Genomic DNA, 20,823 nt, shown 5'->3' on the forward strand with positions numbered 1-20,823 from the left:
GCAGTGGTGGACTCTCCCTCTTTATGGGCATTTAAACAGGCATTGGATAGACATATGGAGGATTGTGGGCTAGTGTAGGTTAGGTGGGCTTGGATCAGCTCAACATCGAGGGCCAAAGGGCCTGTACTGCGCTGTATTTTTCTATGTTCTATGGCAGTTCAGGTGATGGAAGTAGTAATGAAGAATTTACTGGGTTTGAACCAATTGACCTAGTAATTGTGGAGGTGAGAAAATTGTGGAGCATAGCTAACTGACATAAAACCTTCATATAAAACATGGACTTGTATTCTGTTTAGATGATTACCCCTTGGAGTATAATAATGGCTTGGAAAGGGTGGACGCTAGGAAATTGTTTCCGTTAGGTGAGGAGACTAGGACCCGTGGACACAGCCTGAGAATTAGAGGGGAGAACAGAAACGTGGAGACATTTCTTCAGCCAGAGTGTGGTGGGCCTGTGGAATTCATTACCACAGAGTGCAGTGGAGGCCGGGACGCTAAATGTCTTCAAGGCAGAGATTGATAAATTCTTGATGTCACAAGGAATTAAGAGCTACGGGGAGAATGCGGGTAAGTGAAGTTGAAATGCCCATCAGCCATGATTGAATGGCGGAGTGGACTCAATGGGCCGAATGGGCTTACTTCCACTCCTATGTCTTTTGGCAGCACAGAATGATTAAGTCAAGACTGTAAAGCTTTGGAGTACAAGTATCCACCTATTTTCTGAAAGTGAGTAACATGATCAGTGGAAGAATGAAGTTACAACAATAATCCGGGTTACTACTTTACCAAATAAGAAAGCAAGGTACAACCTTTCTCACTTTGGTTAGCATATCGAATGAGGCACTGGTGTCAGAATGTCAAAAATCACATGACACCAAGTTACAGTCAAACAGTTTTATTTGAAAATGCAAGCATTTGGATCCTCACTCCATCTTCAGATGAGCGCACCTGGAAAAGAAATGACGCTCCGAAAGCTTGTGTTTTCAAATAACTCTGTTGGATTATAACCTGTCATGTGATTTTTTTTAACCTTAACATATGGAAGCTAGATAAGAATTTTTTTTTAAAAATCAGAGTTTGGGTGACTTGAACATGGATGAAGGTTTGGACATGCTGTTAATTTTCATGGATAAAATTATCAAGACTACTTATGAGGCAGGTAAAATGTTGACAAATTTAGAAAGGCTGAGGACAGTGCAATGGAAGAGCAGATAATAGAATTCAATAGGTTCTAGAAATTTAAATTGGAAATTGCCCAATGTGCTGGCATTTAGGTTTGGAACTATACAAAAATATCAAGTATAGTCAGATTTCTAGTTATGGCAAAAGTTAAATCTACAGATAAACAAGGACTACCAGAACAAATATCAGAAACAACAAACAAAATCCCAAGAAAGAATTCCTTCCCAACAGAATTTATAGCTCAAAAGGAAGAAATCAATAATATGAAAGAAAATGAGGACACAATGTTAACAAATTGGTAAGACATCTTGATACACATTGCAGGTGACAGTACAAAAGGGGAACTATACCCAAGACAGAGGACAGAAATGCTATTTAAAACTGAAGCAAAAAGAAATTGGAATTTACATTAGATGATTGAACCCCAGAAATGCTCAGGGTGAAGTTAATTGATGTTTCAGGTACAATTAGGAGTATCCCTCCACCGTGAATTGTCCCAAGTGCTATAGGCCAGTCAAAACCAAATACAAAAATGATTTGGTTGGAGGAGGAGATTACAGATCAATGAAAAGGACATTGGTCATAAGAGATTTCAGCCAGTGATGAATGTAGTGGTGAGTCTTTAATTGTGCAGTATTGCTCAGTGTATGAATGTCTACCATATGTGAAACAGATTGGCTACCCAGACCCACTCACTAAAACAGACCAGGACAAAAGTTAAGGAATTTAAATGTTCCATCAGTTTCAGTTTTGCAGATGACAACACTAAAATCTTTGAAAAAAAAGTGCTAATTTCTTGTAAAAGAGGCTGAATCAATCATTTACGAACATGGATGTAGTGTCCTGTGAAACATCCTTGTTATGAAGTAGCCCATCGATGAAGAAAGCACAGTATGAAAAATGACAAATTCTGTATTTGGAAAATCTGTAAATACACAGTTTACACTGAATTTACTAGTACATTATATTGTATCCCTTTAACAGAACATAACCACTGCACTACAGAAATTAAAGTAATGTTACTGACATTGGGAATAGAAATTTCAAAGCCAAAAAGTCGATTGTGCTATTTGCTCACGTGTCTTCTAAAAGATCAAAACCGAGGAAAGGATGCAGGAATAACGAATGTGAAATACTATAAGCTCGTAGTAGAGAGAAAAGTGATAGATGAGATTGATATTGTCCTTTTGATATATTTTACAAAGTCTATCAAGTCTACCCCTAGCAAGGATTTCCAATGAAGTAGTGGCTATAGATTTAAAGGTTGAAGGAAGGAAAAAACAATTTTCATTTTACATTTTGTATATTGACATCTGGACTGTTACTTAATAGGATTTAGCAAAGACAAGAAAATATCTATGGATAAAGAAATGGCAATGTTGGTAAGGATCAGTCTTTGAACACTAGCAAAATTGCTCACTGACAATGGAGGCTGTTGGAGACAAGTGAATATAAACATAGTGGTTATGAATACGGCAGCAGAAAACCCTTTTAGCAATGGGATATAATGAAAGGGACACTGCAATAACTGTCAAAATGGTTCACAAAAGTTTGGCAGATTAGCCAAACTCTAAATTATCATCTACACTTGTGGGCACTATAGCTGATGAAAATTATTTCCAGATAGTGGGAGGAATAATCTATATCGGTATGATTCCTACCAAAAAAACTAAAAGTTGAATCCGTAATCAGAGCCCAGCTTGGCCCCCATAGTTCTACGCTATCAGAGCGTCTGGAGTGCACGGCACGTAAACAGAAAGGTTTTCATTAAAGCTGAAGTCTCAAATAATTCTTTAAAGTTGCAGTTAAAATAGTGAGCTGGGAACAGAGCTCTGAAGAAAGTCCAAAAATGAAATGTTTACATTTGTACAGAACCTACTAATATTTGATGAAAACATAAGGGGGGGTGGGGCAGCAAACCAAATGCAGTGAACAAAAGAAAATTGGACATTTGGCCACGTGCAGTAAATTGACAGGTACACGGAATTGATGATTCACCATCCATAGAAACCATACATATCCATTCACACTCTATCCACTGATATGCTACTCTCAATCTGTAGAATCAGGAGGTCAGTCCCTAACCCCATTCTTCCAGTTTAATCACACAGAGGTTCCATTGGAGTGGTATCCTTGTTTTTCTTTTTAAAAAATGTGGGCAGTCTATTCTTCACCTCCCTGCAGGTGACAAGGACTTGGAGGACTATTATTGTTGGATGCAAACAAGTTAGGTCAGAAAGCACCCAGGCAATAGTTTCCAAATTTAAACGGCAAACATATATGGAGGTTTGGAGGGGGGGGGGGCACAGTTACAAACACTCCCACTCACAAACACAATCCCATACAGGGATGCAATTCTGAACATCTGACATATGAACATTTCCTATACTTAACACAAACTGCTACTTCACATTGTACACAAATAGGCTTGCGAATGGAACCGGAATATTACAGTTGAAACCACATATAAAACTCTACTTTATTCCTTTGAAAGGACTTTGTAACAACAACTCATGTTGAAGTCCAAAGGGTGCAATAAAGGTTGATAATTGAGTGAATCCATAAAGCTAAACCTTTTTCTTCCCTGTCATCCCCCTAAACTAAGAGGGTGGAGGAAAGGAAGGAAAGGAAGAAATCAGTGTTTAAAGAGGACACCTGGAAATACATCAGGTTCATCTCCTCATGTCAGACAAAGGTTTAGCGATGTAACATGTGAGACTTATATATATTTTAGATATAATTGACAGTTTGAATTTTTAGGCTTAGTATTAGTGATATAGGTTTTCTGTGCATGTAAAAATTAATTGTTTCTGTAACCAATGATGTATTTTGAAATCATTTGAGAGGTAGCCTTCAGAACTAATGGCTTTTTCAGCCTAAGGAAGGTAAACAATTGTGCATCAAGATGTATTAGAAATTTCTGGATTTTTCTTTAACCTATTTTGAGGAATAAGAGAATGATCAGAGAGAGGGTAGGGCTGATCAGAGGTAATAGAGGGAACTTGTGCCTGGAGTCTGAAGAGAGAGAAGGCCCTAAATGAGTTTTTGCTCAGTACACACTATGAGAGGGACCTTGTTAATAGTGAGAACAGTGTGGGCGAGGTTAAAAGGCTTGAACAGATTGATATTAAGCAAGTGGATGTGCTGGAAATTCTGTGAAACATCAGTGTCTGCGTGGGTTTCCTCCCACAGTCCAAAGATGTGCAGGTCAGGTGAACTGGCCATGCTAAATTGCCTGTAGTGTTAGGTGAAGGGGTAAATGTAGGGGTACGGATGGGTTGCACTTCGGTGGGTTGGTGTGGACTTGTTGGGTCGAAGGGCCTGTTTCCACACTGAAAGTAATCTATCTAATCTAATCAAGATAGACAAGTCCCCAGGACTGAAACAGATACATCCAAGGTTACTATGGGAAGCAAGGAATAAGATTGCTGTGCCTCTGGTACATAGAACATAGAAAAATACAGCGCAGTACAGGCCCTTCAGCCCTCGATGTTGCGCCGACCAAATCCTACCTAACCTACACTAGCCCAATAACTTCCATATGCCTATCCAATGCCTGCTTAAATGACGATAAAGAGGGAGAGTTCACCACTGCTACTGGCAGGGCATTCCATGAACTCACAACCCGCTGCGTAAAGAATCTACCCCTAACATCTGTCCTATACCTACCACCCCTTAATTTAAAGCTGTGTCCCCTAGTAACAGCTGACTCCATTAGCGGTAAAAGGTTCTCAGTGTCTACCCTATCTAAACCCCTAATCATCTTATACACCTTTATCAAATCTCCCTTAAACCTTCTTTTCTCCAATGAGAACAGGCCCAAGTGCCTCAGCCTTTCCTCATACGATCTTCCTACCATGCCAGGCAACATCCTGGTAAACCTCCTCTGCACTCGTTCCAATGCCTCCACATCCTTCCTATAGTATGGCGACCAAAACTGCACACAATACTCCAGGTGAGGCCGCACCAGAGTCTTATACAACTGCAACATGACCTCAGGACTCCGGAACTCAATTCCTCTACCAATAAAGCCCAGTACACCATATGCCTTCCTCACAGCACTATTTACCTGGGTGGCAACTTTCAGAGATCTGTGTACATGGACACCAAGATCCCTCTGCTCATCCACACTACCAAGTAGCCTACCATTAGCCCAGTAATCCATCTTCTTGTTACTCCTACCAAAGTGAATGACTTCACACTTAGCTACATTGAATTCCATCTGCCACCTTTCTGCCCAGCTCTGCAACCTATCTATATCCCACTGTAACCTGCTACATCCTTCTTCACTGTCCATAACTCCACCGACCTTTGTGTCATCCGCAAACTTGCTCACCCAGCTTTCAAGCCCCTCCTCTAGATCATTTATAAAGATGACAGGTGAGGATCTTTGCATCCTCACTCTCCATGGGAATAGTACTGGATGATTAGAGGGAGGCGAATGTTGTTCCTCTGTTCAAGAAAGGGAACAGGGAAAACCCCTGGGAATTACAGACTTGTCAGTCTTACGTCTGTGGTAAGCGAGGTATTGGAAAGGATTCTGAGAGACAGGATTTATGACTATTTGGAAAAACAGTTTGATTAAAGATAGTCAGCATGGCTTTGAGAGGGGCAGGTCATTCCTCACAAGCCTTATTGAGTTCTTCGAGGATGTGACAAGATCAGTTGATGAAGGTTGGTGAGTGGATGTGGTGTAAATGGATTTCAGCAAGACACTTGATAAGGTTTCCCCACAGTAGGCTCATTCAGAAAGTTAGGAAGTAGGGGAACAGGGAAATCTGCCTGTCTGGATACAGAATTGGCTGGCCGAAAGAAGACAGTGGATGAAAAGTCAGTGACTAGTAGTATCCTGCAAGGATCTGTTCTTGGGCCTCTGCTCTTTGTGTTTTTTATAAATGACTTAGATGAAGTAGTAGAAGAGTGGGTTAGCCAGTGACAAGGGTCAGTGGGGTGTTGTAGATAGTGTCGAGGGCTGTTGCAGGCTACAACAAGACATTGACAGAATGAAGAGCTGGGCTGAGAAGAGGCAGATGGAGTTCAGAGCTGAAAATGTGTTGCTGGTTAAAGCCCAGCAGGTCAGGCAGCATCCAAGGAACAGGGAATTCGACGTTTTGGGCAAGAGCCCTTCATCAGGAATGAGGAAAATGTGTTCAGCAGGATGGAGTCCAACCTGGATAAATGTGAAGAGATTCATTATGGAAGGTTGAATTTAAATGCCTAATACAGGGTTAAAGACAGGACTCTTGGCAATGTGGAGGAGCACAGGGATCTTGGGATCCACATACTTAGATCCCTCAAAGTTGCCACCCAAGTTGATAGGGTTGTTAGGAAGGAGTTTGGCGTTTTGGCTTTCATTAGCAGGGGGATTGAGTTTATGAGCCACGAGGTTTTGCTGCAGCTCTATAAAACCCTGGTTAGACCACACTTGGAATATGGTGTTCAGTGCTGGTCACCTCATTATAGGAAAGATGTGGAAGCTTTAGAGGGGGTGCAGAGAAGATTTACCAGGATGCTGCCTGGATTGGAGGGCTTGTCTTATGAAGAAAGGTCGAGTGAGCTAGGGCTTTTCACACGGGAGGAGGAGGAAGAAGAGGAGAGGTGACAGAAATGGCTGACACAAGAGGTCATAATTTTTAAAAGGTGATTGGGGAAAGGAATGGGGAGATGTCAGAGAATGGTAGGTGTGTGGAATACACTGCCAGCAGTGCTACTAGACATTAGGGACATGAGGAATATTTAAGTGACTGCTGGACAAGCACATAGATGGCAGTTAATTGAGGGGTGTGTAGGTTAGGTAGATCTTAGATTAAGATAAATGCTCGGCACAACATAGTACAGGCCCTTCGGCGCACAATGCTATACAGTTCATGTTTATATCACAGAGGCTAATACCCATAGCTAGAGAGTTTTAGCTTCAGATTTGAGGTTTAGCATAAGAATCCTCAGACGAAGATATAAAGCTGGGCTCCTGAGTGAGGGAGAAGATAGGTAGATTTGTTAGCTCTAAATGACCTTCATCTAAGAATTCGGTAATCAGAAGACCAGAGACATAGGAGCAGAAATTAGGCCATGCAGCCCACCAAGTCTGCTCTGCCATTCAATCATTGCTGATAAGTTTCTTAACTGTATTCTCCCATTTTCTCCCTGTAACCTTTGAGCCCCTTGACAATCAAGTACCTATCTATCCCCATTTTAAATATACTCAATTACCAGGCCTCCACCTCTTTGTGGCAGTGAATTCCATAGATTCCCCACTCTCTGGCTGAAGCAGCTTCTCCTTACCTCAGAGTAAAAGGAAGACCTTTTAAAACAAAGACTGTGCACTCAGGTCCTTATCTCTCCTATCAATGGAAGGATCTTTCCAACATCTACACTGCCTCGGCCATTCAGTATGTTTCAAGGGGATCTCTCCTCATCTTTCTGAGCTCTATCGAGTATAGATGAAGAATCCTCAAACATTCCTCATACCCTAAACTTTTCATACCCGGGGCCATTCTCGTGAACCTCCTCTGAACCCATTCCAGGGCCAATACATCCTTCCTGAGATATGGAGCCCAAAACTGTGCACAATACTCCAAATGTGGTCTGACCGGAGCCTTATAGATCCTCAGAAGTACCTCCCTGCTTTTATATTCAAATCCTCTCAAAATAACTGCCATCATTTTATTTGCCTCCCCAATCTAGACTTGAAGTTTTTGGTAAAACCTGAAGAAATGATTTGAAGCAGGGTACATTTAAGCTCCGGTTCCAAGAAGAAGCACTTAATACCCATTCCAGTTTCTGAGGAAACTGGCAGTCAAATGTTAATGCATTACACAGGCCAATCACAAAAACAAAAAGGTGATCAGTAGAGCTTTATTATTATGGATTTTAATAACCAGATTTCCAGAAGGTATACTTGTGAGGTCAATTAAAGCTCGGTCCATGCAAGATTATAATATAAAATTCCATAATGATATCTAGAAAAAAAACTTTGGTCAGAGGTGATGTTACTCAATTCAGAAAAACTAAGTGCGAGAAAAATTCCTATTGTCTTGAAAGGGATATAAAAGCACTGAACCTGAAGCCATTCCAGCAATGGGGAATGCATAACCATATAAATAAGCTAAAAATTTTGTCAAGTCAGAAAAGTGTCCTGTACAGATTCATCTGTCCCAAAGAATGTAAATCTTGATTGTGGTGCTCAGGGAACAGTAATTTTGCCCATTGTGCAAGAGAAAAAAGGAAAAACAAGTTCTGCACAACTAAATTAATATAATTTCATTGAACATCCTTTAATAGTCTCCACTGCACCATCATGTCTCAATCTTTCATATTCTGCTCTGGAAATGGCAGTGTTGCCCAGTCAAGAGAAGCTAAAGATATGCACAGTCCTGGATTAGATTACTTAGTGTGGAAACAGGCCCTTCGGCCCAACAAGTCCACACCAACCCGCCGAAGCGCAACCCACCCATACCCCTACATTTACCCCTTACCTAACACTACGGGCAATTTAGCATGGCCAACTCACCTGACCCGCACATCTTTGTGACTGTGGGAGGAAACCGGAGCACCCGGAGGAAACCCACGCAGGCACGGGGAGAACGTGCAAGCTTCACAGTCAGTCGCCCGAGTCGGGAATTGAACCCGGGTCTCAGGCACTGTGAGGCAGCAGTGCTAACCACTGTGCCACCGTGCCGCCCAAACCCTACATTTCCCAAATCCTGTTACATTTAAATGAATGCAAAGTGTATTGATGACCGCCCTCCAATAAGTCCTCTTTATAATTCAATGCTTCTCTGTCAAACTATAGTCCAGGAGTATCAGTATTTCTCGGGATTGTTTAATGTAGGTTTAATTGATGAAGAGGAGCAGGGCTTACATTCCGATCTAATTCGCTTCCTAATTATTTGATCTGAAGTGTTGAAAATTCAATCAGAATCAGACTTAGAATTAGAAACTAAAGCAGAGATTAAAATTCTTCAGTCTTTACTGATATTCCATTGAATAAGCAGAAATATTCAGATTGTAATAAAATGGTCAGAGAGCTTACTTTGTTGCTTCAGAAACAATGGACATATGCAACTCAAAACAAATTTGAAAGTACGTCTCTGAAAACAGATTTCAAGTCTGATGTGACGGTTCAAAATAACAGATGCTAAAGTGAAGTTCTGTTGTTCAACACAAACACTGAGCAACTATTTGAGCCAACCTGGAGGAAGCAAACACAAACAAGCTCAAAAAGGTAGATGACAGAGGGTGGTGGTGGAGGGGTGCTTTTCAAACTGGAGGCCTGTGACCAGCAGTGTACCACAAGGATTGGTCTCAGTCCACAGCTTTTCCTCATTTATATAATTATTTGGTTGCGGACATTAGTAAGTTTGCAGATTAAACCAAAACTGGAGGTGTAGAAGACAGCAAAGAAGATTACATCAGACTACAACTGTACTTTGATCAGATGGGCTCGTGGGCAGAGGTGCAGCAGATGGAGCTTAATTTAGGCAAATGTGAGGTGTTGCATTTTGGAAAGGCAAATCTTAGCAGGACTTATACACTTAATAGTAAGGTCCTAGGGAGTGTTGCTGAACAAAGAGACCTTGGAATAGCTCCTTGAAAGTGGAGTCGCAGGTAAACAGGATAGTGAAGGCAGCTTCTCTTTATTGGGTAGCACATCAAGTACAGGAATTGGAGGTCATGTTGCGGCTGTACATGCCATTAGTTAGGTCATTTTTGGAATACTGTGCACAATTCTGGTCTCCCTGCTATAGGGAGGATGTTGTAAAACTTGCAAGGGTGCAGAAAAAATTTACAAGGATATTGCCAGGGTTGGAGGGTTTACGCTAGAGAGAGGCTGAATGGGCTAGTCATATTTTCCCTGGAGCCTCAGGAGGTTAATGATGGAGTCAACAGCCAAGGTCTTTTCCCCAGAGTGGGAAGAGTCCCAAACTAAAGGGCATGGGTTTCAGGTGAGGGGGTGGATTTAAAAGGGACCAAGGGTAACTTTTTCACAGAGGGTGATGAGCGCTTGGAATGAGCTGCCAGAGGAACTGGTGGTTGATACAACTAGGAGAAAGTGAGGAGTGCAGGTGCTGGCAATCAGAGTCAAAGACTATGGTGTTGGAAAAGCACAGCTGGTCAGGCAGCATCTGAGGAGCAGGAAAATCAACGCTCATCATCAGGCATCGCTTCATCAAGAATGAGGCTTGTGGGCCAAGGGGGATGAGAGATAAATAGGAGTGGGGTGGGGGGTGGGAAGAGGTAGCTGGGAATGCGATAAGTAGATGATTGTGTGAGGGGGGGGGGGGCAGGCAGTGAAAGTGATAGGTTGGAAAGGAGGGTAGAGCAGATAGGTGGGAAGGAAGATAAACAGGTCAGACCATTCAAAGGGCAGTGCCAAGATGGAAGATTGGGATAAGGTGGGGTGTGGGGGTGAGGGTGAGGTGAGGGGAAGTGGGGAAACTTGTGAAATCCACATTGATCCAATGTGGTTAGAATCACCTGAAACATTGATTCTCCTGCTTCTCGGATGCTGCCTGACCAGCTGTGCTTTTCCAGCACCACTCTGAGGCTGGTACAAATACAACATTTAAAAGGCACCTGGATGGGTGTATGAATAGGAAAGGTTTAGAGGGATATGGGCCAAGTGTTGGCAAAGGGCACTATGTTAATTTAAGATATCTGGTTAACATGGATGAGTTGGACCAAAAGGTCTGTTTCCATGCTGTACAGCTTTAATGATCTATTAGAGAAGCAAGTGTGACAGGACAAGTAGGGAATGCAAGAAGACAGATGCATGGGAATACATTTCCAGCTCATGCCTAGAGGATGACTTTATGGAAGTAGGAATGCTAGATTTATGGTAGAGTCTCAGTAAGCATCCCTCTAATCCAAAAGCACTAGCCTTATATCGACACTTATTGGCAGAAGATTGGGTGCACAGGGATAATCTTCGAGTAAAAAATGAGGTCTGCAGATGCTGGAGATCACAGCTGCAAATGTGTTGCTGGTCAAAGCACAGCAGGTTAGGCAGCATCTCAGGAATAGAGAATTCGACGTTTCGAGCATAAGCCCTTCATCAGGAATAACTGATAATGCACAGGGATAATAGAATTTTGTTGAAGTTTACAACCTGAACTGCAAGTTTACTCTGATGGAGTTTATATATTCAATCTTTCAACATAAAGATGTTTCACATTGTTGATAGTGTGATAACAGATGCATAGTCCATCAGATCTGCATTCTGGTTGAAGAATTTAAGAGAAAGATGATTAAAAAAATTGCTCAAGACTTGTTTCATGGATGAGCAAGGGTAAGTAATCACAAATTGTATATTCTGGTGTCTATGCATCATATATATTGTATTGAAATGCATTTTTGAAATGGTGTTTCATTTCTCCGAACAGCAGAGGCATAAACAGACAACATTCATATTATTGAACTCAAAGATGAGAAGAGATACAGCTTTAAACCAGGGAAAACGTTTGCAGATTTAAAAACAAGTTGCTGGAATATATTGAGAATTGCATATATGTTTATATCTTACTCAACAAGTAAGGGAGAATGTGATGGAGGGCCACAGCCTGTGTATGTTCAAGACAATTTTGCCTAAAGACACAGTCTTGAACGAAAATAAAAATCAGTCATTAGAGACTCAGGAGAGCTCGACATAACAATCACGACTCTTAGTTCCTGGGGAGATGACCGTTGCCTGTGCATGGAGTCAATAAACAGACTTCTAGCCTGCTAAATATCTTTCTCACTCCTGTATGGATGAGTAAAACCTCTAATAGTTCCTCTCATTCATCATTTCCCTGTAAGATAAGACCAGCTTCAGAGGCATTGAAAGGGTAAATTCTCAACCAGTAAAGGACAGACTGAGAATCAGTGATTCCACAGCTTGTCAACAGCAAAAAAAAAAATCAGGAGTTGAAAGAAAGCCAAAAGTAAAGAATTTATCATCAACTTCACGTGAACGCTTTTCTCTTCCCACCTCCAGTGCCTGTCTTACCTGTGTCTACATATGGGGATTTTATAGAACAGGGTAGAGCTTTCACTTCGAGTTATACATTAGCAATTCGGGTTTCTTTCTTGCCAATGAACAGATAATATTGTTTTTATTTAACCTGTTTTTCCTAATCAACCTGTTCAGAGATTTATCACACACCTCTGGAGCAAGTAAGACTTGAACTTAAGTCTCAGTCCAGAGGCACGGACACTGCCACTGTGCCACAAGAGACCCACAGATTACAATAAATAACTTGGTGTTATTGGGAAGACCTCATGTGCGTAATCAGGTAGGGAAAATTGGAAACTAGGGTGGCTTGATTAATTTTCACAATTGTGGCAAATTCAGGAATACGAGGACTGGATGTCTAGCTCACCATCCCAATAAGTCATGACACTATGTACTTGCACCAATCGACACATTACTTACTAAATACGAAGAAAAGACCAAGCACTGATGAGCTTGTAAAATGAAAAACAGAGTTCCACTTCTTTGAAAAAGAGGTGATACGGATCAAGCATAAGAAAGCAATCACACCTACTCATGAGGTTATCGCTTTACCAACAAGAGGCCACAGTAATTATAGCACAGAAAGAGGCCACTTGGCTCAATCAAACAATCCTAAGTAAAAGAAAATTCTCATCAATCCTAAATAGCATCCCTTCTTTTGTGTCCCTTGGTTCCAGAGACTCCTCAACCAGGGAAAACATCTTACCTACATTTACCCTGCCCATCTCTGTATAATTTTGTAGGTTTCAATGAGACCATTCTAATAATTCAAAACTGGAGGATACAGGTCCAATTGGCCAGTCGCTTTTAATCGGAGAATCCTACCATCCCAGGAACAAGCCTGGTGAACCTTTGTTCCACTTCCTCAATACAATGATATCTTTCTGGAGATAGGGAGACCAAAACTGCACATAATACTCCAGATTTTGATCTAAGCAAACTCCTGCACAACTGAAGACTTCATTAACTCTTCTTGTAATAAAGGCTAGCATTCCATTAGCTTTCCTAGTAGCTTATATCTGTATCTGAATGTTAGCCTTCAGTGACTTGGCCACAAGGACAATTAGGTCCCTTTCTGCATCTACACTTACCAACCTCTGAATATGTAAGAAATACTTTTAATATTTGTGAACCTAATTTTCACATATATCCCATCTGCCATATTCTTGCTCAATCACTAGACCTGTCCAAATCCTCCCAGAACCATGTCATATCTTCCCCACAACATATTTCCACTTAGTTCTGAATGATCCACAACGTAGAAACATTACATTCATACGGTTCTGCTCGCCGAGCTGGAAGTTTTTGCTGCAAACGTTTCGTTCCCTGGCTAGAGAACATCATCAGTGCTGTTGGAGCCTCGTGTGAAGCGCTGCTTTGATGTTTCTTCCGGTATTTATATTGGTTTGTTCTTGCCGCTTCCAGGTGTCAGTTTCAGCTGCAGTGATTTGTATGTGGGGTCCAGGTTGATGTGTCTGTTGATGGATGTTCTTGCCGTTTCCGGGTGTCCGTTTCAGCTGTAGTGGTTTGTATATGGTGTCCAGGTCAATGTGTCTGTTGATGGAGTTTGGGGATGAATGCCATTCATCCCCAAACTCCATCAACAGACACATTGACCTGGACACCATATACAAACCACTACAGCTGAAACGGACACCCGGAAACGGCAAGAACATCCATCAACAGACACATCGACCTGGACCCCACATACAAATCACTGCAGCTGAAACTGACACCCGGAAGCGGCAAGAACAAGCCAATATAAATACCGGAAGAAACATCAAAGCAGCGCTTCACACGAGGCTCCAACAGCACTGATGATGTTCCCTAGCCAGGGAACGAAACGTTTGCAGCAAAAACTTCCAGCTCGGCGAGCAGAACCACAACAACGGATACCCGAGCTACAAATCTTCAATCAGATTTTACATTCATACCTCATGTCCACATCATTGATATACTTAGAACAACTGGAACCCAAGCATGGGTGGCATGGTGATTTAGTGGTTAGCACAGTGCTTCACAACGCAGGGAACCTGGGTTTGATTCCACCCTCAGGTGACTGTGTGTGGAGGTTGTACATTCTCTCAGTGTCTGCATTGGGTTGCTCCAGTTTCCTGGCACAGTCCAAGCATGTGCAGGTTAGGTGGCCTGGCCATACTAAAATTGCCCATAGTGGGAATGGGCATGCTAGGTGGATTAGCCATGGGAAATGCAGGGTCACAGAGATAAAGCAGATGGGTCTGAGTGGGGTGTTCTTCAGAGGGGTAGCGTAGACTTGATAGGCCAAAATGGCTTGCTTCCACACTGCAGGGATTCTCAGATTCTGTAAATCATGATCCTTGCATTCCCCAATTATTCCCTGCCTGTCAACAAGAATAACCCATTTATTCTTACGCTTTTCAGTCTGTTGGCCAATACATAACGCAAGCTAGTACATTGCCTCCTAGATCACTTATTTTATTCCTCAAACTTGAGAACATTCAAGAAATCCAAATATATTACATCCACTAACTCCCCTTGAATTTTGTTATTAACATCCTCAAAACACACCAAAATGTTGGTCAAATAAGATTTTTCTTTTACAAGTCCACGCTGAATGTCCAATCAAAGCAATGTTTTTCACTGTCCATTGCACAAATACACTGACCAACGACTGACCATCTCCATAGTTGGCTCCTGCAACACACTGGCATGTAAAATGTTAGGGCACAGGGACTTAACTTACAGTCTCATTAATTCCTTCAGTACAATCTTCTTCCTAAATTTCTTCAACTCCTTACTCTGCCTAATCAAACTGATGCCCAATTCTGGGAAATTTCTTGGACCTTCCTCAATGAAAGCTTACAATGTAATCATTTAGCTTCTGGTCATTTCCTTAATTTTAACCCTTCCCTCATTAATTTCTTGGGCCTCCTTTTCGTTGTATTCTAAAAACATCCCAATCCTCATATTTGCAACTGCCTCTGGTCCCTTAAATCATGGCGTCACAATGCTATACAGCAAGGAAATAGAGACTTAGGATATCTGATCGGCATGGATGAGTTGGACCTAAATTAATCTAATCTCATTTGCCAGTACTTGGCCCATATCTCTCTAAACCCTTCCTATTTATACACCCATCCAGGTGCCTTTCAAATGCTATACTTGTACCAACTCCACTTTCTCTGGCAGCTCGTTACATACACTCACCACCCTCTGCATGGAAAAGTTGTCCCTTAGGACCCTTCTAAAGCTTTCCCCTCATCCTAAACCTATGCCCTCCCCCACCCCTGGGAAAAGACCTTTTCTATTTACCCTATCCATGCCCCTCACGATTTACAAACCTCTATAAAGGTCACCCCTCAACCTTCAATGCTCCAGGGAAAACAGCCCTAGCCTATTCAACCTCACCCTATAGCTCAAATCCTCCAAACCTGGCAACACCCTTGTATACTTTTTCTGCACCCTTGCAAATTTCCTCCTATAGGAAGGAGGCTAGAATTGCACACAGTAATCCAAAAGTGTTCTAACCAATGTCCTATGCAGCTGCAACATGACCCTCCTAACTTCAATATTCAATGCACTGAAGGCAAGCACATCAAACAACTTCTTCACTATCCTATCTACCTGTAACTCCATCTTCAAGGAAGTTTGAAACTGCACTCCAACGTCTCTTTGTTCAGCAACACACCCAAGGATCCTGCCATTGCCTTTCCAAAATGCAGCTTCACATTTACCTAAATTAAGCTCCATCTGCTACTCCTCAGCCCACTGACCCATTGTAATCGGAGGTAAATGTGCTGTCCACTACACATTCAACTTTGCTTTCATCTACAAACTTACTTCCTATGTTCACATCCAAACCATTTATATAAGTGACGAAAAGCAGTGGACCAGCACTGATCCTTGTGGCACACTGCTGGTCTCAGGCCTCCAGTCTGAAAAACAACCTTTCACCACCACCCTATCTTTTACCTTTGAGCCAGTTCTGTATCCAAATGGCTAGTTTTCCATGTATTCCATGTGATTTAGCTTTGCTAAATTACATCCACAACCTCAACCTGAGCTACAAATCTTCTCAAAACTCACTCAAACCAATTTACCATGCAGAATCTTGTCAAACGTCATGGTGACGTCTATATAGTTCACATTCACTGCTCTGCCCTCAATCTTTCAGTAAGAACAGAGAAAATGGTAAAAGACCGAGTGATGTGGCACTGTTAGTCAAGGACAGTATAACAGTTGCAGAAAGGACATTTGAAGAGTCATCTACTGACTTACTATGGGCTGAGATTAGAAACAGGAAAGGAGGGGTTAGGAGTTTTGTGTAGGCCTCTAAATAGTTAGAGATGTAGAGGATGGAATAGCAAAGATGGTCCACGTTAGAAGCGAGAATGACAGTGTTATTGTTATGGGGGACTTTAACATTCCAAATATTGACTGGGAATACTATAGTTCAAGTACTTTAGACATGTCAGTTTTTATCCAACATACGCATGAGGGTTTCCTGATCCAGTATGTAGACAGACCAACAAGGGGCAAGGCCACATTAGATTTCGTATTGGGTAATGAACCCAGCCAGGTGTTAGATTTGGAGGGAGGTCAGCACTTTGGTGATTGGTGATCACAACTCAGTTAGGTTTACTTTCGTGATGGAAAGGGATAGGTATATACTGTAGAGCAGGAGTTATAGCTGGGGGAAAGGCAATTATGAAGAGATTAGGCAAGATTTAGGATGCATAGGATGAAGAAGGAAATTGCAGGGGATAGACAACTGAAAAGTGGAGATTATTCAAGGAACAGCTACTGCGTGTCCTTGGTAAGTACGTACCAGTCAGGCAGGGAGGAAGCTGTCACACGCAGGAGCCGTGGATTACTCAAATATTGAATCTCTGGGCAAGAGGAAGAAGCCGCCTTATGTTAGGATGAGATGTGAAAGCTCAGTTAGGGTGCTTCAGAGTTACAAGTTAGCCAGGAAAAACCTAAAGAGAGCGCGGAGAGGAGCCAGGAGGGGACATGAGAAGTCATTGGCGGATAGGATCAAGGAAAACTCTAAGGCTTTCTATAGGTATATCTTGAGTAAAAGAATGACAAGAGTAAGATTAGGGCCAATCAAGCATACTAGTGAAGTTGTGCATGGAGGTAGGAGAAGTGCTAAATGAATACTTTTCATCAGTATTCACACAAGAAAAAGACAATGTGGTCAAGGAGAATAGAGAGATGTGCAAGGAGGTGGTGTGAGCAATTCTGGAAAGTGTAAAAAAGAGGCAAATCCCCTGGACCAGAGGAGATTTATCCTAGGATACCCTGGGAAGCCAAGGAGTAGATTGCTAAGCCTTTGGCTTTGATCTTTATGTCATCATTGTCTACAGAAATAATACCAGAAGACTGGAGGATAGCAAACGTTGTCCCCTTGTTCAAGAAGGGGAGTAGGGACAACCCTGGTAATTATAGACCTGTAAGCCTTACTTCGGTTGTGGGTAAGGTGTTAGAAAGGCTTACAAGGGATAGGATTTATAATAACCTGGAAAGAAATAGTTAGGGATAGTCAAAATGGTTTTGAGAAGGATAGATCATACCTAACTAACCTTATGGAGTTCTTCAAGAAGGTGACAAAACAGGTGGATAAGGGTAAAGTGGTCGATGTTGTGTATATTTCAGTAAGACGTTTGATAAGGTTCCCCGTGGTCGGTGATTGCACAAAATATGGAGGCAAGGAATCGAGGGTGATTTAACTGTTTGGATTAGAAATTGGCTAGCTAAAAGACAACAAAGGGTGGTGGTTGATGGGAAAGGTTCATCCTGGAGTGGAGTTACTGGAGTGGTATTGCAAGGATCTGTTTTGGGTCCGCTGTTGTTTGTCATTTTCATAAATGACCTGAATGAGGGCGTAGAAAGATGGGTTAGTAAATTTGCAGATGACATGAAGGACGGTAGACTTGTGGATAGTGACAAAGAATGTTGTAGGTTACAGAGAGACATAGATAAGCTGCAGAGCTGGGCTGAGAGATGGCAAGCTGAGTTTAATGTGGAAAAGTGTGAGGTGATTCATTATGGAAGGAGCAACAGGAATAAAAAGTACTAGACTAAATGGTAAGATTCTTGGTAGTGTAGATGAGCAGAGAGATGGCCTCCTTCTTCAAGGACCGCAGATTCCCCCCAGACGTGATCGACGATGCCCTCCATCGCATCTCCTCCACTTCCCGCTCCTCCGCCCTTGAGCCCCGCTCCTCCAACCGCCACCAAGACAGAACCCCACTGGTTTTCACCTACCACCCCACCAACCTCCGTATACAACGTATCATCCACCGTCATTTCCGCCACCTCCAAACGGACCCCACCACCAGGGATATATTTCCCTCCCCTCCCCGATCAGTGTTCCGCAAAGACCACTCATCTGTGCACAGCAGCTCAGGCAGCATCTGAGCAGGAGAGTTGACATTTCAAGCATAAGCCACCCAAAACATCAACTCTCCTGCTCCTTGGATGCTGCTTGACCAGCTGTGCTTTTACAGCACCACTCTTTTTGACTCTGATCTCCAGCATCTGCAATCCTCATTTTCTCCCACGAATTGTAGGATACTAATTACCAAGAAAATCCAAAAAACATTTTAATGGACGATGAAACGTGATGCAATCTCAATAGATCTTCCAACAGAAAGAGATTTGGTGGCCCCAAGAAGTAAAGAACGTCTAGTCATAGAATCACAGATGTATAGCATGGAAACAGACCCTTCTGTCCAACCCACCCATGCCGACCAGATGTCCCAACCCAATCTAGTTACTATGGGTGAATGGTGGCTCAGTGGTTAGCACTTCTGTCTCACAGCACCAGGGACCCGGGTTCAGGCAACTTTGTGTGGAGTTTGCACATTCTCCCAGTGTCTGTGTGGGTTTCCTCTGGGTGCTCCAGTTTCCTCCCACAGTCCAAAGACGTGCAGGATAGGTGAACTGGCCTTGCTAAATTGCACAGCGTTCAGGGGTGTGTAGGTTAGGTACATTAGTTAGGGGCAAATGTGGAGTAATAGGGTAGGGGAATGGGTTAGGGTGGTTTACTCTTTGGGGGGTTGAAATAGACTTATTGGGCCAAAGGGCCTGTTTCCACATTGTAGGGATTTTAAGATGATACCCTTGGCAATAAAACTTTACATTCGAGAGGCTCATCTGCGTTTTTCCAAGTTTCGTTTAGTAAAAGGTTGAGAGCAAGGAAGAGGCTGTAGTTAACAAACTCCCTTTGCATACAAGTTTCAATTGCAACAGTCTTCACTCACACACACACACACACACACACACACACACACACACACACACACACAAAAAGGAAAAATGTAAACAAACTTAGCTTGTTTAAGTAGAAATATGGCTCAAGATCCAAAATGGTCTACTCTGAATGGTCACAAAAACTGAAAGAAATGCAGATGCTGTAAATCAGAAGCAAAAACAGAAATTTCTGGAAAAGCTCAGCAGGACTGACAGCAACTGCGGAGAATAATCAGAGTTCATGTTTCGGGTCCAGCGACCCTTCCTCACAACCTTCCATTAGACATGTAAAGTTTTCCAGTAATTTCGGTTTTGTTCATAGTCACACGCCTATAACTCAAAAATGCTTCTAACAATTTCTGAATGATATGCACAGACTAGTTTTCCATTCCAATGTCTTCCTCAATAAATTATCATCTTTATATTTCTGTGCACTTCAAATGGATATACCACATCACAACTATTGATGGGAGGTGGCATTACAATGCAAACTTGTAGATTGTTCCCAGTATAACGTGACAAAAGAATTAAATAAGGAAAACACTTCTACGGCATCTTCCATCCTTTGACCATACATCTCATGAAAGTTATTCTGGTCTTGATTCGCTATGTGCTACAGCTCAGTTGATGACGAGTATGCGTGTCTTAGTCCCTTTAAAAAAGGCAGACTTTCAATCTATAACCAACAGCACTTGACTTACGGCTTTGCTCCATTATGCATCAAAATCTCACCTGTCACCTGGTTTGAATTCACGGGAAGGCTTGTTCTTTTTCTTCTTGTGTTTCTTCTTCAAGTTTTTTATAGAAAGTGGGATACTTTTTTTACGCCCATGTCCACCACTTTGTGATGATGCAGTTGAACTTGCAGAAGAAGAAATGGAACTGGTTTCATCAGTATCTTCAGCACCTTCATCATCTGCATCCTGTTCTGCCAGCTGTGCCTTTAGAGTCTGTCTACTCTCCAGTAAGTCTTCACCTAGTATCACTGGAGACTGACCCATTTCCTTCCAGTTTTCCTCTTTTACTCTTTGTTCCAACTGAGTCGGAGCATCATCATTAGTGAAAACGGGGCCATTGCTCAGAACAGATTCCTTCTCTACAGTCCCATTTACAGGCTGGGATTTCAATCCTATGGCAAGTTGAGGCGTGCCCTCCCAACCTAAGTTCGATTTAGAGCTACCGATCCCAAAAACATTTGAGGTGACCATGACAGAGCCATCACCCAAGGCAACTGCAAACTTGTCAGAATGATCCATTTCACGGGTATCCAAATTATTCAAGATGTTTTTAACCTTCTCCTTGTCAAAAAGGCGTTTAACCTAATAAAATGACAAAAGGACAAGCTACATCAGGTGCAGTCTCACAACTGCCCAAATGCATATAAAGGACATTGACAAGTTAATTTCTGA

General features: G+C 42.2%; 1 protein-coding gene across 2 annotated transcripts in view; it reads right to left on the reverse strand.

Annotated features, from left to right (window-relative positions):
* Positions 1–20,823, reverse strand: part of LOC132827882 ((E3-independent) E2 ubiquitin-conjugating enzyme UBE2O) — a 177,694-nt gene that overhangs the window by 84,626 nt on the left and 72,245 nt on the right. For both annotated transcript variants that reach the window (XM_060844644.1, XM_060844643.1), the window contains exon 9: positions 20,147–20,733. In XM_060844644.1, coding sequence (XP_060700627.1) covers positions 20,147–20,733 — 587 coding nt within the window. The remainder of the gene's footprint in view (positions 1–20,146; positions 20,734–20,823) is intronic.

The sequence above is a fragment of the Hemiscyllium ocellatum genome, chromosome 25 (genome assembly GCF_020745735.1).
Source record: "Hemiscyllium ocellatum isolate sHemOce1 chromosome 25, sHemOce1.pat.X.cur, whole genome shotgun sequence".
NCBI classification, from domain to species: Eukaryota; Metazoa; Chordata; class Chondrichthyes; order Orectolobiformes; family Hemiscylliidae; genus Hemiscyllium; species Hemiscyllium ocellatum.